This window comes from Mesocricetus auratus, unplaced genomic scaffold (genome assembly GCF_017639785.1).
Source record: "Mesocricetus auratus isolate SY011 unplaced genomic scaffold, BCM_Maur_2.0 Super-Scaffold_100013, whole genome shotgun sequence".
Taxonomy (NCBI): Eukaryota; Metazoa; Chordata; class Mammalia; order Rodentia; family Cricetidae; genus Mesocricetus; species Mesocricetus auratus.
The window spans coordinates 51,331,714-51,349,753 of record NW_024429196.1 but is presented as its reverse complement, the minus strand read 5'-3'; the positions used below and the strand labels follow the sequence as shown (position 1 = coordinate 51,349,753).

The window sequence follows — 18,040 nt, the reverse complement described above, 5'->3', positions numbered from 1 at the left end:
AGCAGCCACTCAGTGATGTGAAGGATCATCTTAGTTATTTTTCAGCTCTTACTAGAGACTATGGAGTGAAATCTACATGAGACATTGCAGCCTTGTTTTATTTTGTTTTCCCTATTGTCACTGAAGAGGTCTCTCTCACAAAATAGTAGGGAAGTACTTCTTATACCTTAGAAAAAGCAAAGGGTTCTTAGTTGGGGGTCATCCTTGTGGATGCCTGGTTTCTTGTTAAGCCCTCTATTAAGGTATCTCCTTCCTTGCTCTCCTTCTCTTGTTTTCCTGACCTCATGATATCCTCCCCCCTCCCCTTATCTCCTGCTCTTTTTCCTCCCTTTCCCTGTGCTCCCAATTTACTCAGGAGATCTTGTCCTTTTCCCTTCTTGGGGGTCCGTATGTCTCCTTTAGGGTCCTCCTTGTTTCCTAGCTTCTCTGGAGTTGTGGATTGTAGGCTGGTTATCCTTACTGTATGTCTAATATCCACTTACGAGTGAGTACATACCATGTTTTTCTTTTTGTGTCTGGGTTACCTCACTTAGGATGGCTTCTCTAGTTCCAGCCACTTGCCTGTGAATTTCAAGACTTCATTGGTTTTTTACTGCTGAGTAGTACTCCATTGTGTAAATCTACCACATTTTCTTTATTCATTCTTCAGTTGAGGGCTATAGAGAGGCTACCTTGAATGCCCTTCCCCTATAATGAGATTGATGACTACATTAAAAGCCATCATAGAACCTTTACCCAGTAGCTGATAGAAGCAGAAGCAGAGATTCACAATTAAGCACTGAGCCTCACTCCTGAAATCCAGTTGTAGAAAGAGAGGAGAGATAAGCAAAGGGGTCAAGACCATACTGGAGAAACCCACAGAAACAGCTGATCTGAATGAGTGGGAGCTCACAGACCCCAGAACTGACAGAACCAGCATAAGACTGAACCAGGCCCTCTGAACCTGGGTGTCCGTTGGGGGGCGTGGGCAGTCTATTGGGCCTCTGGTAGTGGAACCAGTATTTATCCCTAGTACAGGAATGGGCTTTGGGAGCCCATTCTCTATGGAAGGATACTCTTTCAGCCTGGATACACAAGAGAGGGCCTAGGCCCTGCCCCAAATGATGTGACAGACTTTGATGGTCCCCATGGGAGGCCTCACCTTCACTGAGGATTGGATGGGGGGGGATAGGACGATTGTGGGGAGAATGGGAGGACAGGAGGGAAAGGGGACTGGGATTGGTATGTAAAATAAGATTGTTTTTAAGTTTAATAAAAATTAATTTAAAAAATCAGAAAAAAAGAAAAAGCAAAGGAACTGGGAATTGTAGCTCAATGGGTAGAAACATTTGTTTTTGGCTTGTGTAAGGAGTGTTCCATCTGCAGCACTATAAATAGCCTACCTCTCAGCTTGTATAATCCAGCCTATCCTCTCACCTCATCCCAGCTTTCCCTGAGGGTATTATCATTTGATTGGGGTGCTTTCAGTAGCTTCTCACACCTCCATGGGAGGGATGGACTTGGTCTCATTGGGTTCCATCTTTCATCTCTTTGGAGAGCTCTTCCCGAATTGTAATTTTGCCCATGTGTTGTTGCTACATAATGCACATCATGTGCTCTACTCATTTACCTTTCCTTTTATCAGTTCAACCCCATCCATCCTTTTGTGTCCGTGTACTCAGCCTTCTTTTTGCCATCCATAAAAGACACCAGTACCTGTCAACTCAGTGCTTCTCTTCCTACTTTGTGAAAGCCTGATCTGTCAAGCAAGGGATACTCTGTTCCAGATGTTGTCAACCAAATGCTGTCACATTGCAGAGTAAACTTAATGGACCCAGTGTTGTCCATAGGAAGTAGGCTAGAAGATCACCAGATATACATGAAACTCACCTTAACATCTGCATGTCCCTCATAAGGTGTACTGACTGCCTGCTGCCTTGCCCCTGATTCAGTTGCCATTTCTCTTTCTTCTAAAATATGGTCCTCACTGACTCATGCCCTATCTTCACCATGGACCACTTTGACCCTCACTTGTTAGCTTCTATACCTTTGAACTAGTCTATGTGTGTCTGTGTGCATGTGGAGGTTAAAGGACAACCTGGAACATACGTTCTCTCCTTCCACCTTTGCATGTGTTCTTGACATTAATCTAGGTCATCAGGCTACCAGAAAGCACCTTTACCCACTGAGCCATCTTGCTGGCCCTCGTTTATTGTTTTCATCTTAAACTTCTTGTTTGTTGTGGCCCTGAACTTAGGGTGTGGTTCTGACTTCCTTCCTAAGGGTCTGTCTCTGGCCTGTATTATACTCTAGCCCTCATTTTCCTTTATTCTCTTTTGACATTATTTTCTGGCATAGCTCTCTTAGTGTCAACCAGGCCATCATTGTCATGTTCCCTGAATTATTCCTATGTGACCTAGAAGTCAGCCACTCAGAACCTGATAGTCTAGTTTACAGTATCGTGGCCCCTTTATCCTCTCCTCTTATCTGTGTGTTATGCCCTGCCAGTTGCCCAGTTAACTACTTCTTAGACTCCCTGCAGATACAGGAAGCAGAAAGAAACGAGTGTGTCGAAACTCAAGCTTGCTGCTTTCAGCTTCGTACCACACAGCATGCTGTGTTATGACATCGTACTCCCCAAGCCTGTATTTTTGAGAATCCATATGAAGTGAAGTCCTGTGTTTTGTTGTAGCAGGTTTATTCACAAAGTTTCCATCCAGAGACAGGTGCTTAGAGAATTTGACTTAACAGTAGAAAGAAAAGTAAGAGTGTCTGACATTACCCTGACTCACATGAAACAGGCTCTCTGAACACACGGAAGCATCACATTGTGTGTTCTGTTGCATACTTTTGATAGAGATTGAAATAGTTACAACATTGGCAATCTGGGCTGCTCAAACAACTGTTCAAAAGGACATCTTTCACCTTTGTTTGGTTTTCTCCAAAAAGGAGTTGAGTGTAAGTGTAGGGAAAGGAGACCAGAGATGTTTCTGACCTTGGGGAGAGAATACCAAGTTTGTAAAGTGAGATAGAAGGAAGGATGTGGATGGGCTACTCCTCAATTTAAAAAAAGGACAATTAATTAATTAGCTAATTAATTAAACAATGACGGAGGTGTTTTAATGGAAAGCAGAAAAAAGAATGTATGTGTTCTAGCAAACTTACATACTGCCTTGTTTTGAAACCCAACTATATCCCACTTAGACAGCAGAACTGCCATTCTCCATCTCTGTGGTCCATGCATGGGTACTGGTGGCAAAGGTGACTTGAAGGTACCTTGTAAGATTCTGGGAGAAATGTTTGCCAGACCATCCTGGTTACAAGTCCATCATTAGGCTTGTTCTACATGTTTACTTTTTTAAATGCTTAGAGAATTCTCAGGTGGCTGTGTGACTGTTAAACAGGCTGAAAATTGAGAGGTTATTTAGACATGCAGTCTGATGCAATAGGAGAATTCCTAATTATTCCATTTGGGACTCAGTTTTGGGTCTCAGTTAAAACTGCTGAAAGCAAAGCTCAAAGATTCCTGCAGAGTGTTTTTCTTCCCGTTGCCTATCTGAGAAGCATGCTCACTAGGCATGATGGCCTCTTCTTCATTATTCATATGTGCAACCCATGAGGCTTCAAAACTTAGTAAAAGATTTCTTCTTGAAGCTTCTGTGATCTTCAGTCATAGGATACATCTGGAAATACTATGAAAACCCCAGATCTATTGCTGCATGCTCCCCAAACTGACTAGCAGTATTCTCTACCTTCCTACAGAATGTCTGAGAAGTCAAGTTGTGAGAATCAGACAGCTGGTGGTTATGCTTCACTGGCTCATTTTCATGCATCAAGGATGCATACATGCTATGATTGCTGGTCATCTGCCTTCAGAGAGGAGGTACAAGGAGCAGGGCATCTTGCTGGAAATTTGTTTGCTTGATTTTCAGTCAAGAGGGTGGCTGGCTGATGTGTTAGGGACACAGACTGTAAACTGAGGTGACTAGCTGCTTTTTTTTTCTGTAAAGGGCCAGGTGGTAAATACTTTTGGTTTGTGGAATTTATACTCACTGTTGTGAATACTCAGCTCTGCTTTTAGAGCATGAAAGTACTCACAAATGAATGGGTGTCGTTGTGTTTCAATAAAATTTTATTTACTTGACTGCATATGGGAGAAAATCTGCACATGTATGAGGCTATGTATGTGTAGGTCATAGGCAGACCTTAGAAGTTGTTCCTCAGGAGCCATTTAGCTTATATTTTGAGACCCTTCTCTCTCATTAGTTTGGAGCTTGAGGATTAGGCTACCTGGCCAGAAAAATCTTAGGAATCAACTTATTTCCGCCTCTCCAGACCCACGATTATAAGAATGTGCCATCATGTTTGACCTTTTACATGGGTTTAGGGGAATTGAACTCAGGTCCTCATGGTTCCATGGCAGTCACTTTGCCAACTGAACTATCTCCCCAGCCGTCAACGAAACTTGCTTATAAGAACAGGAGATGGTCTGATAACTTGTCAACCTTTGTTCTATATTTCTGAAAATGTACCCTTGGCTGTATAACTGACTTCAGAGGAGGAATATTTAGGATATCCAGATAGCTCTGTTGAAGTGTTTATTATGGTTTTCTTAGTCAGGAGTCTATAATTAATTTGTTGTCAGGAATAAAGAGTGCTGCTTCCTTTTGGGGGATGATGTAATTCAGATAGTGTTGTTAATTACCTTTACCCGCCTCCTCTCCTAATTATTTGAAGTAGCTTATGATAAAGGTATATGTATGGCTGAATGTGACTTGATGGTAGAACATATGTTTAACTTACATGAAACTTTAGTTGTCCCCCCCCAAAATAAAAAGAAAGAAAAAGGAGATTAAAGGGCATATGTGGGTTTGGGCTATCTATCCAATCTTGCCATTTCTTACCTGCCAGCTCAATCTGGTAACAGGGCCATTTCTGAGGCTGTTCAGCCTTGGGGCACTTCCTAAGTTGATTATTGGTGTATGTCTCCCATCTTATCTTCACAAGCATAATTTCCTTTTGGGAAAAAAAAAAGTCCCAATGTGTTACATCAAGTCTCCCACTGAAGGAAGTGTTAGTGTTCATCATTTTTCTTTTGACTGAAGTATAGCCAAGAACCATTCCACCAACTAAGTGGGTGTAAAGGAAGGAAAGAGAAAAATCATAAGCTAATGAAAACTCTGGTGGACAAGTGACTATTCAAAATACACTACAAGGCTCATAGGACTAACATTACATTAACCAAGGGAACTGTTTCCTGTTTCCTTAAAGACACATCTCTGCTCTGCAGGCAAAGATCAGAGGGACTGTATCAGTTCAGTGAGGTAGTTGGAAGTGCTGCTTGAGAGGGGCAGAAGAGGTGGGACTTCAGCAGGAAAAGCTGGCCATCAATGAGTGTCAGATTGTGACAATAAGGCCAACTGATTAGAAACTCTGCCCATGCAATTGTTCCTCTCAATATAGTTTTCCTACAGACCTGTTCCTTATTTCACAATTATGAGTGTATTTAAATGACTTTCATATGCAACCTTAATTATGATCAGATTTAAGTCAGATCCCTGGCAATCCAGAGGTATGTGGTGGACATACTCAAGAAGACTACAGTAGGTGGCAAATGCTACCCTAGGCCTCAAGGATACTTAGCAAGGATTCATTCCAACAGAAGCAGCCAAGTTGCATGTTAGTTTAATATCACAGATATTATGGGTTACTTCCATGACAAAAGGTAAGATGTAATAGAAGTTGATTCATCTGGACAAAAGATAAAAATAATGAATTCTGCAATAAAAAGAGAAAGTTTTCTGTGTCTATTGTGAAAAAGCAATTAGTTCTGTATGTCTAGACTATATCTAACCTAAACGAAGGAGAAAGCATCTCAGTAGTGCCCTTCTCAAGCTGTGGTCTTCATTCACTCCTGGTGCAGTGACAAATCGGAAGAAACAGTGTAGGGCAAGTTGACCATATCAAGGCCATAAGTATGTATACAATTTGATCCTGAAACTGGACATGCACAATTTATTTCTTAAAATAATACAAACTCTCAGAGTTATAGAAATGTTTATATAAAGATTGCTATTATATCAAAACTTGATGTGTAAACTGGTATAGTAGGATACACCATCACTCCCAGCACTCAGGAGGCTAGAGCAGTAGGAGAGCAAGTTCTAGGCCAGCCTTGGGTATGTAGTGATGCCCTGTCTAAAAAAAAAAAAAAGCCAACAGAAAAAATGATTTGCAGGAAACATTTGGATTTCAGAGCTATAACAGGTGAATGAGAATCTGTACACACAACCATAGAAGTTTGGCAAGGATGGAGTATGAAATGGAAAGCAAATGTCACAACAATCTAGAATAGCCTCCTACCTTTGATAGTAATAACTCCATATGTGTATGTGTGTTGTATATACACATACTTGCACACGAAATTGATATGGAACCATATAAGCATGCAGTAGCAAACAAAGAAGCTTCTTTTCAAGCTGAGCGTGATGGGAGAACCCTGCATTTATCCTTGTCACAGAGCCTGGGTAGCAGGCTTGAGGTTTGAGTAGAATCTATGTTTAACTTCAGAAGAGTACCTCATTATAAATAGAGGGCCTGTCTTTTCATAGCTGCCTGTGAGGCTTGTGATGGCTCCATGCTTCTCTGTCTCAAGTGTGTCACTGATTCATTAAACCATTATTTGTTGAATATGTACTGTGTACAGGATACATCATGCCGGGTACCAGGGCTATAGAACTGTTTCATAATTAAGGTCCCCCAACAACTGCAGGCTCAAGCAGACAGACTCAAGATGTGCCAGGCAGCCTGGTTCAGCAGCAATGTCACTCAAGTAGATTCTAGTGCTTGAGGATCAGTTGGTAGCATTCAAAAGGAGTTGAAAGCACCCTAAATGTGTGTTGAGGTTTCCTAGGTGTGTACTTGAAATAGTTTGTGATGATAATTAGCTTTAGTTACAGAAACCTTCTAGGACAGTGGTTCTGAACTTATGAGTCATGATCGCTTTGGCAAAACTCTTCTAAACTCCAAAATCCTTTACATTACTATTCTTAACAGCGAAATTATAATTATGAAGAAGCAGCGAAAGTAATTTTATGGTTGGGGGTCACCACCTGAGGAACTATATTAAAGGTCACACATTAGAAAAGTTGAGACCACTGTTCTAGGAAAAGATAGCCTGCCTGCTGTCTAACAGTTGACCTATATAACTATCAGTTGACTGGTGTCCACTTTTAGCAAGCAATAGTATATCTATAAATAGATAGAGAAATGCATATACATGTATTTTTTGCTACCTGTCAACTCAAATATTTGTGATTTTTCTTCCACAGAAAAAGCAAAGGACAAAAGATCTCTCTCGGGTGTTTCATTCCTACAATCCATATGATCACAAGGTAAGAGAAGCATGTGATTAGTGTGTTTGGGATTAGAGCATTTGACAACAATTCCTGTTCTAAGTATGAAACAAGTTAAGGGAGTGCGTGGCTATGATGCCTCCAGATCTAGATCATTCTAAATGGATAGTTTTCACTAGTATGTGATGATTTTGAAATGCATAACCAGTTACATTTGTATTTCTATTTTAAAATGTCTTGTAAATTAAACAAAATTTCTATTTCTGAACTCAATTGTTTACTTTTTTCTGAATTGGAATGTAGTTACAGGGAGCTAGAGTTGTTGCTCTGGTTGCTCTGTGAAAGAGCACTTACCCAGAATGCAAGAAGCCCTGGGCTCATTCCCCAGCTCTGCTCCAAGCCAAGTCCAGCGATACACTATCAGTGAAGCATCAGATCCCATAGACAGTTCAGGTGTTCTCTTGAGATGGAGGTGGCGATTACTATTTTAGTTGATTGATTTTTCTTGTGAAATACTATGGCAAGTGAACCAGGCTTTGGAATGGGGAGAGACAGTTGAAACTTTTACTATCAAATTTGATCCTCCATGGTTCTGATACTTGCTGTGTATCAAATAATGTGTACAAGCAGCATCACACTGCTTGATATCGGAAATGCTGTTTCCAAGACTAGCAAGGCAGAAGACCGAGATGTAAGGGCTCCTGTACTCCCTCCTGCTACTGAGAAAGACTCACAGCCATTCCTGTTCAGTTCATAGCCAAACTTTCCACCACTTACATTTGAAGAAATTTGGGTGTGTTTTTACCTATAAGCATTTCGCCACATATTTGTAAAAGATAGGGCTCCTTTAAAAAGTACAAAAAATCAGGGATTGGAGAGGTGCCTTGGTAGTTAAGAGCTTTAGTTGCTCTTCTAGAGAACTCTGGTTCAATTCCCAGAGGCCACATAGTGACTCACAACTCTCTGTATCTCCTATACTAGGTCATCCAGAGACCTCATCTAGCCTCTACAGACACTGCATATGTCATATGCAAACATACATACAGTCAGAATGCTCATACACATAAAATAAAAAAATATATTTTTAAATTCAAAAATTCATATGTTTGGGACCAATATTAGAACTTGTACTCTACATCTTCATGGAGAAACATATCACAGGTTTTCTGAGGCTTCTATAAAAGGTTTATGCCCTGAAATGTTCCATTAACTCTGTTAATTTGAAGTGATTTGAAAGGAAACAAACAAACAAATCACACAGTTGAAATGTACTGTAAATTTGAGTCTTATGAACTTGCAGGCAGATGCAGAGGGAAGTTTTTCAATCAGTCAAAATAATTAATGTAAAAAGCTATTCCTTGGTTGAGAATAAAGAGATATCTGGACTCAGGAGACAAAATGAATGTGCCAGCAGTTGATGGAACTTCAAAGAACTTAGAAGTTTCTAGTGTGTAATAAGGGACTAATTGACTTTAGCACCAGAAAATTATAACAGAAGTATTTATGCCTTGTGGAGATGTGTGATACTAAAAACCATCATTTCAGAGTAATGTTTTCCAACCACAGTTAGTTAATTTGCAGAAAGGAGGGATTGGTTGAAAAGAGACCGGGAGACATTAACATCTGGAAGTGAAGTGAGAAGGTGACATAATAGTCATGTGACAGCACTGGCCCAAGACTGGCCAGACTGCAGTGGGGAGTACTGCCCCCTTCCATGAGGCCATTTAATTTGTGTAAGTGCATTAATGACTAAAGTTAGCATTTGAGAACAACAAATTTTCAAAAGCTTTGACAATCAAAGGTTTTGCTTGAGTTCCCTGAATTTTCCCTACTTCTATCATTTTAAAATTCACAGATGAGGGAAATTCCTTTATTCTTTTATTAGAAATCTTAATGGAGCCTAGCCATCTGTAGCTCCTACTGGCTCCTCTTCATATCTTTTGTGGCATTGTATCAAAGTCACCTCAGATGATTTTGGCTTCATCGGACTTCATTCCCCTACAAATTAGTCATTGGCAGTGAAGAATTGAACAGAAATGCTAGATGGAATTCCTTTTGATCTCTGCTCTCAGATTACTAGTAAATTATTACGAGGAGCTAGGCTGCTAGATGTGTGATTTTGAGCCCATAAAAGTTGATCTGTTGGCATTCTCTTTTACTCTGCATGTTTGTAGAGAAGGGGAGGGGTGTCCTAGGCAGCTCCTGGCTGTTAGTAACCTCCTCCCACTTCCCAAGCCCTATACAGGTAAATCTTAACCAAACCACTTTTACTTCATCGTCAATTAGAATGTCCTCGAGCCATAGGAAGACATAATCATCTTCTCAATCTGAGACATTGTCTCTCTCTCCCTACTATAAATAGATAATAGAGAGTTGTGTTTCACACTACTTTGTCATTTTAATTATCCAATTACAGTTAGGCAAATCAGTTTTCTAGGTACATAGCTTTGAGTGTAAAATGTTTTACAAGATGTGATTAAAGTTGATTTAAATATCTCATGCTCAATGAGATTTCTGGAGTGATCTTTAGAAAAATATGCATGTGTATTGTAAATGAAACCTTACACAAAGTAAAATATTGCTTGTCTGGAAACTGCTTTTAAAAAATCCCAAGGAGAGGATACGGTGCATGAAGTAAGCTGGGCCATGTGTTGACAATTATGGAACCTGAGTGATGGCTTTGTGGGGGTTCGTTCTTCTGTGTATTTTTCTATATGATTGAAACTTTCCATAATACTAGAGATGGGAGACTAAAATAAACGTAGGCTAGGTCTGGAAAGTGAATGTACTCATATTCTTCTTTCTCTGGCTATGCTTTCAATGTTCATTTTTTCCCTTGATGTCCTTGTGTGCCGAAGAAGAAAAACTCAGCATTTCAGTGGGTTCATTATGCTGAGTGAGCTCAGAAATGGAGCTGCTACGCCTCAGCTGGCGTCATTTCCTGGGATTTCTTCCCAAATTACAGTGGGTCAGTGAAATGATAGCCTTGCCTACTGGTAAGTGCTAAAACAGTTGTCATTACAAAGAGCAGTTAGTGTTCCAGGCTGGTCTCAGTGAGTCAGGTGTGTTTGCTCTCCTGTCACCCTCCCCCTTCACCACAACCAGGCTGCTCCTGCCTAAACCCAGACATAGGAAAGTCACCAGGTTAAACAAACATGCTGTTTCAGTGAGGCTGGGCTCCTTTCTTAATCACACCCTAAAGCTTTTGTGTAGGTGGTAAATGGTCACTCAGTTTTCTCTTAAATGCTTTTGCAAAAAGCAAACAAAGCTGAACAGCAAAGCGTGTATCTAAATAGATGTTGGGAAACGTTTCTTAACTTGAAAATGCAGCTAGGGACCTGGAGAACTTCATTTTGGACCGTTGTGTCTTCATTTAAAAAAAATTGTTGTCAAGAATGTTTCCAATAATAAGAACATTTAAGCGGATTTGACCAGCACATATTCTCTTTTATCTGTTCTAAGTGAAGGGAACATCAGGAAAGGCAACCCAGTATAGCAAGGAATTTGATTATATTTTATCCATTTTTGCCCTCTACTATTTTAATAACTGATGTTTATGGTTTCTGAAAACTGTAAACTAACTGCTAGGAGAGGTTGCCCACCTGCAGGCCTTGAAGGGCACACAGTATCCATCCAGAACTGAGTTTTTCCTTACTGTAAGCCACAGGTAAGTTAGGGCAGGCTATCATTAGAATATTCCTACTTAAATGCATGTCAATTATCCTGAAGAAAATATTATACACATAAAAGATGCATCTCTCTTTTTCTCTTTGCCTTTCTTTTTCTTGTTAGATCTTATCAGAATGTATGTGTCCAAGGGAAATCTAGGTTTATTAGTTAAACACAGATGATTATCATCTGCTAATGTAAAAAAGTCACTATAAAATATGAAACCACTTTGAAGGAAAAAGTTAGAAAACCTGGTGCAGGTCTGTAGCGGCTTCTTCCATCTGCAAAGTGGAGTGAGTGCATTCTAAATCAGTTCATCTCAGTGGATTCATCTGTTCCCCACTAATAGCATCTCTAGTGTGTTGTTGCTGTAGCACTCTCTAGGTTTTGCAAAGCACATCTTGTCTTTTCTTTAGCAGGAATTTGGGTTAAGAATTTTTCTGTAAGCCGGGCAGTGGTGGTGCACACCTTTAATCCCAGCACTCGGGAGACAGAGTCAGGTGGATCTCTGTGAGTTTGAGACCAGCCTGGTCTACAAAGTGAGTTCTAGGACAGCCTTCAAAGCCACAGAGAAACCCTGTCTCAAAAAACAAAAGCAAAAAAAAATTTTTTCTATATACGTAGACATATGCTAATGGCTGTGCTTCAGGAAAAAAAAATATTATACATCACCTGTTTTTGTTGAAGTGGGTTTTTTTTGTCTTTTGGTGATGGCTATTTTTGAATATATATTTCAACAAATTGCAAATAAATTCATGTGTCTCAGAAAATAGCTGTGTGTGTGAATGCACTTGACAGCTTCACCTCTCAATAAAAGGAAGGTGAACATCAGTGTTTGTTTCAGCTCAAGATCAGGCTAACTCAAAACATAGCTCAGAATTGGCATAAGAACCAACCGGGCCCAGACTGCTCAGAGAACTGTTGAAATCCATCCTCACCACCACTTCATTTTATCTTTGGTCCCTCATCTACCAACAGTCTGTTCTGTTGTTTAAATCCACCCTAACCAATATACATGTCTGCTTGCCCAAACCACTAAGTCAACCCCAACAACAGTTAAGAAAAAGCTAGTTACTGCTTTAATAATCCAGAGCTCTAGAAAGAAGTGGCGTCCTACCAAATAAAAGCAAGAGTGGGCTATAAAGACTAGCACCCGCTAATAGGACCTCTGAAAGCGCAGATGCCCAGGACCCCAAGACGCAGATACCTAATGCATTTTAACAACACCAGGGTTAATCATTAGGATTAGTTTGTATCATGAAACACATTTTATTTGAAAACAATGTAGATGTATATATTCCATTTTTGGAAACATTGGTGTTTTAGTGGGAAAATGTACTGGGAATCCACAAAGTCTGTATTTCAGGCAGTCACCACATCTCCCTAGCTTTATTTGGGGCCTGGGGAGTCTGATTATAGCCCTCACATTTGTATGGCAAGCACTTATATACTGAGACCAGCCCAAGAAGTTTTAGTTTATTATTTTATATATAGTTTATATATTATGTTTGCCTGCATATATGTTTATGTATCATGTGCATACAGTGACTATGGAGACCAGAAGAGGAAATGTAATTCCCCTGGAATTAGAGTTACAGAAGGTTGTAAGCTCCCATAAGGGTTCTGAGAATTGGATCCAGTTGAGCAACCAGGGCTCTTAACCACTGAGCAATTTCTCCTCACACTCCAGGCACATTTTTTAATTGTAATATCAAATATACAGAAAGTTTATTTCAATAACCCACGCTTCCCAAGACCATCTTAAAAACTGTTTATGCAAACATGCTTGGTGCAGTTTTATATAATAAAATTATAATAGAATATAATAAAATAAGAAATGAAAATGTGAGGTGAAATTTTATCAGCTCTGCTTTGAGTAAAAGTATACAGGAGAAACCCACATCAACAGTCTTTCTTCCCTAAGTGGTTGGGCATCTTGGTTACATCAGTTTCATAAATACTTGCATCGCACCTTGTAAGTCAATGTAAGTCTCATTTCAGAAGCCTTATATTGATGTCCATTAATCAGATGCTGTAGAGATGCAAAGCAACAAAAGTCTTTTCACCTGGCTCTTGTACCCAGTTCCTGCTGTTTGAAGAATGATGGATGCCTCCTTCAATCTGGATACAGCCACTGCGTTGTCAAGTCCTCATCCCCCCACTCCGCCATGCTCCAACATAGCACAGCATCAGAGTGCTGTGAGCTGTGCTTCCAGAGAGAGATGGGATTTGGATCCCTGCCTGCTGGCCCTACAGAGCCTCGAGCTATCTGCTGTCTGGAAATAGCAAATTCAGTTTTTAATTGATCCAGCACTCTATGGTAGCCAGATTTCTCATGGCATGTGCAGATAAAGAAACAAGTTATTGATCTGGTGTGTTGATGCCATGCTTAAAACAGTTCTGTAGCAGATTGCCCAGAGCCATTTGTGCATGTGACTCTATTTTCCATCTTTGGCAAAGACGAAAATGCTTTTAAAGTAATTTTAAGGATGTTGCTAAATATCAGGAGATTTTGAATAAATGACTAACTGACAGCATTTCCTCACTGTTAGTTACATCGACACACATCCTTAAACAAAAGTCACACTCAGGTTGTGGTCTCAGAATACAGGGATGTAAAACTTCAAGGAAAGACTAAACTCAACCCCTCAGTTCCCCCTCTAAAGACAAAAAAATAATCCAGCCACGGAATACAGCACACATGAACAACCCTTTGAATATAAAAACTGCTTCCATGTACTAAAATGCCTTCCTTCTGGAGATGGCCGTGTGATTGTCACCATTGCTACAGTCCTAGCTCAGCTGTTCCCTGCTTTCACAGCGTCTAACCCATGCTAACCTAATCCAAAAACTCTGGCTTCCTTCTAACCACATCATTTTTAAGTAGCAGATCATGTTTCCTTGAGCATAAGTGTGATATTGTATATATATTTTCCTTTAAATGGGATACTAAAATTAAACATTATTTTTTACATGTTAGCCTCATTCATTTGGCTACTGCAGCCGCAGGGATGGGTAGGTAAAAGTAGTGCACAGGACAGTGATCGTGATGCTGCTAAAATGATGCACCCTGGGACCCACAGATGCCAGGATTCTGCACTACTAGTTATCCTGAGAATTTCCAATGAGAATGAGAGCCAAAGAGATCTTTATTATGGTTGTGGGTTATAATAAAGCCACCATTAAAAGCCCACCATGTAGCTGGCACCTCCCTCAGGGCTTTGCATGCACATAAATTATTCAGCCTTCACAGTGACTCTTGAAAGTGAGTGACCTTGAGCCAGTGGGGTGGCTGGGGAGAAAAGGGTTGCTTGCTACACAAGCCTGAAGCCTGTTCAATTACCTGAACCCATGTAAAGGTGGAAGGAAAGAACTGACTCCAAAAAGGTGTCCTTTGACCTCCACATACTTTCTGGAGCATGTATGCCTACATAGATAGCATATTCTACACACACAGCAAATACATAAATTTAAGGTTAGATTTTTTTTTTGTACCCTATCTGACCCATGAGGAAGCTGAAACAGAGAGGTCTTGCTCCAGAGTACATGTTCTTTACCTCTGTGTCACAACTAACTGGAAATCAGCAGTAACCTGTGCTCTTAGAGATGGGTTGGTAAATACAACTTACGCTCAGGACTGAGATAGAACTTCTTCCTTCTCATCAACCCCATCTTTCAATCTACACAGTGGTATGAACAGGAATAAGAGACAGGACAGGATCCCCAACCTGGTTCATTGAAAATCAGCCTAGGCAGAGGAAATTGGTTTCCAGTAGGTGTTGTGCCCATGTGCTGCAGAAGTTAGGCTTGCAGACGCTAGCCAATGACTCTTTTTTTTTTTTTTTTTTTTTTTTTTTTTTTTGGTTGGTTTTTTGTTTGTTTGGTTGGTTTTTTCGAGACAGGGTTTCTCTGCATTGTTTGGAGGCTGTTCTGGAACTCGCTCTGTAGACCAGGCTGGCCTCGAACTCACACCTGCCTCTTGACCACTCTCGGCATGCAGCTCCCCATAGTTCACTGTTGGACTTCCTCCCTCTCTGACTCTTCTGGGACCTGTGGAGATCAAGTGGCAGGGTGGTCTCATACGCAGAACACTGTAGCTACCCAAGCTTGCTCCAGTCTCCTGCTGCTCATGTTGGGCAGTTTACAACCACCTCAACTCCAGCCCCAGGGCCTCCAGCGCCCTCTTCAGGTCTCCACACATACCACATACACATGTACATCCCCTACACAGATACATACATATTTACATAGCTAAAATATATAAATTTTCAAAAAAAAATATTTTCAGACTTTCCCTTCATTTCATTTCCTGCCTAGAGGACATGTCCTTCTCCTTGTCCAGACCCCAAGTGACACCATCAGTCTAATAATGATCAGACACAGCTTACCAAGTATTTACTTCTTTAAGAAGAGAAAGCAACTTACTGTGGTGACATCTTGTTTATACAAACAAAGTGTGTCTGAAGATCAGAGGGTGGAGCTTGCCACTAGCTAACGAGACAGGAAATAAGATGTCTGGGCAGAGACAGGAAGTGAGATGGCTGGGTGGTGGAGAAGGGAGTAGGCAGGAGGAAACAGGAACTTGCCCTCTGCATCCACTCTTCCGCATCTTCATTGAGGTGGTTGTGAGTCCTGTGATTGGTGGTGTCTGGGTTGGCCTGTGGGGGGAAGGGACTCCCCAGACCTGACTCCTCTTCCATAGCACATTATTAAGTGACTGCAAGGCCCTATCTGTGTCCACATTAAATGATTGTCACCTCCGAGGTTCAATTCTGAGTCCTATAAAATCATTGCCAGAGTAGTGTCCACAGAGAAGGTGAATGGGAAGCATTTCCTGGGCCAATTCTGAGTCCCTCTGGGATTAGTTTGTTTTTGCAGTATTAAGAAGACATATTTATAGTAAGCATTTATGGCTTTTAAAATCTGTATGCTAATACTCTTTTGGAGGGTGTAGAAGTGGAAACAGAGACTCACTCTGTAGCCCAGCCTGGCCTGGAACTTCTGGCAATCCTTCTGACTTAGCATCACAAGTACTATGTTTACACTATGTGCAGCTTCCATAGTTTTCTCTTGAAATTGGAAAACTAGAGTTTCAGCATCTGAGAAGAAAATAAGTTCCCAACTGCTGCTAATGATAGTGAAGGGTTTCTGTTTCCAGCATTTGGTCTTTAGGTGACTTTTAAGGCTTAAATGTATCTTTTTAAAATATTTTTATGTAAATTAGAAACAAGCTTGCTTCACATGTCAAATCCAGCTCCCTCTCCCTCCCCTCCTCCCCCATCAATCCCCACTCCATTCCCCAGGGAGGGTGAGGCCATCCATGGGGGATCTCCAGAGTCTGTCATTTTATTCAGGGCAGGGTCTAGGTCCTCCCACAAGAGTCCAGGCTGAGAGAACATCCCTCATTGTATGCCAGGGATAAATATTGAACTACTACCCAAGGCCCCATAGATTGCCTAGGCCTCCTCATTGACACCCACATTCAGGGGGTCTGGATCAGTCCCATGCTGGCCTCCCAGGCATCAGTCTGGGATCTAAGAGCTCCTCCTTGTTCATGTCAGCTGTTGCTGTGGGTTAAACCAGCCCAGTCTTGACCCCTTTGCTCCTCACTCCTCCCTCTCTGTCACTGGATTCCAGGAGTTCAGTTCAGTGTTTAGCTGTGGGAGTCTGCTTCTGCTTCCATCAGTTGTTGGATGAAGGTTCTGTTTGTTTCCCAGACTCTCTGGCAGTGGCATTGTAGGCTGGCACTCTCCTGATCCTTGTCTAAAATCCATACCATACCATGTTTGTCTTTTTGTGACTGGGTTACCTCACTCAGGATGGTTTCTTCTAGTGCCATCCATTTGCCTGCAAATTTCAAGATTCCATTGTTTTTTTCCACTGAATAGTACTCCATTGTGTAGATGTACCACATTTTCTCTATCCACTCTTCAGTTGAGGGGCATCTAGGTTGCTTCCAGGTTCTGGCTATTACAAATAATGCTGTTATGAATATAGTGGAACAGATGTCCTTGTTGTGTAAATGTGCATCTTTTTTCATGCAATAGGCTTTACTCACACCTAGAAGTATCTGAGTGCAAATGATAATACAAGAATTGTACTGACTGGAGCCCCTTTTTATAAGTATATTCCATTTTAAATCATTGGCAAATATAATAATGTAGCTGGTTTGCAGGAAATAAAATTCTCCAATTTAATGTTGGCTTTTTAGTAACTAGTTTACTTGTTTTATGTTGTCCTCACATTCTCTTGCCCTGCAATCTGAATCTCTTTCCGTGTTCATAGCTCAGATTCCTGTTTTATTAATATTTCCTCCCAGAGTTGCTTAGATGCTCTGGCTTGTTGCTCTCCCTTGTCCTCTTGCTGGGGTGTCATTTATGAGCTCTGCAGCACAGTGCATCAGTCTTGATTTCCCTTCCACCGAGAGGATGCCCTGAGCATTCAACAGTGCATGTGTCCATCTTCGCTGCTTTCTTCAAGACCCAGGTTAGTTTTACCTCTTTTACATCTTATCTCATACACAAAGAAAGCTTTCTCCTGCAACTATAGCTGTCACATGCCTTTCTTATCTGGTGCTCCTTGCGTTTCTTTTTTGAGAGACCAGATGAGATGCTTGCAGTTCAGTGGGATGTGGGGTGAGATGGCAGCAAGCGTCACTTTGTATTTATGTGGCTTTGTCGCATATTCTCTTGTTGATGTCACAGTTAACCTTACTGTGCTATGGAGGTCTTGAAGATTGAGATCTTAACTTACATGTCCTCTGTGAGAAGACCTGGAATTGTGGGTACAACTTAATATTTTATGTCTTACTATGAAGTGTATTTTATTCATACCTTAGTAATTATAGGGTGTTTCCTCATCATCTCACAGGAGATGCAGGACTGAAATGAGACTTCTTCTCATTCTAGTTTAGTGCTCGGTGTGTGGGGGATACAGTGGGGCTGTATTAACAACCCAGGAGTGTGAGTCATAGTGCATTTTCTCCAGCTGTGGGAGAGTGTACTAGGATGGCTTTTCATTTTCAGTTATAAAACAGA

The 18,040-nt window shown here is 40.9% G+C and overlaps 1 protein-coding gene across 5 annotated transcripts in view; it reads left to right on the top strand.

The window, feature by feature from the left end:
• The window catches only part of Cdkal1 (CDK5 regulatory subunit associated protein 1 like 1), a 523,909-nt gene that overhangs the window by 392,616 nt on the left and 113,253 nt on the right, over window positions 1-18,040 (top strand). For all 5 annotated transcript variants that reach the window (XM_021225040.2, XM_021225041.2, XM_040755764.1 and 2 more), the window contains one exon: window positions 7,311-7,373. In XM_021225040.2, the coding sequence (XP_021080699.1) occupies window positions 7,311-7,373 (63 nt within the window). The remainder of the gene's footprint in view (window positions 1-7,310; window positions 7,374-18,040) is intronic.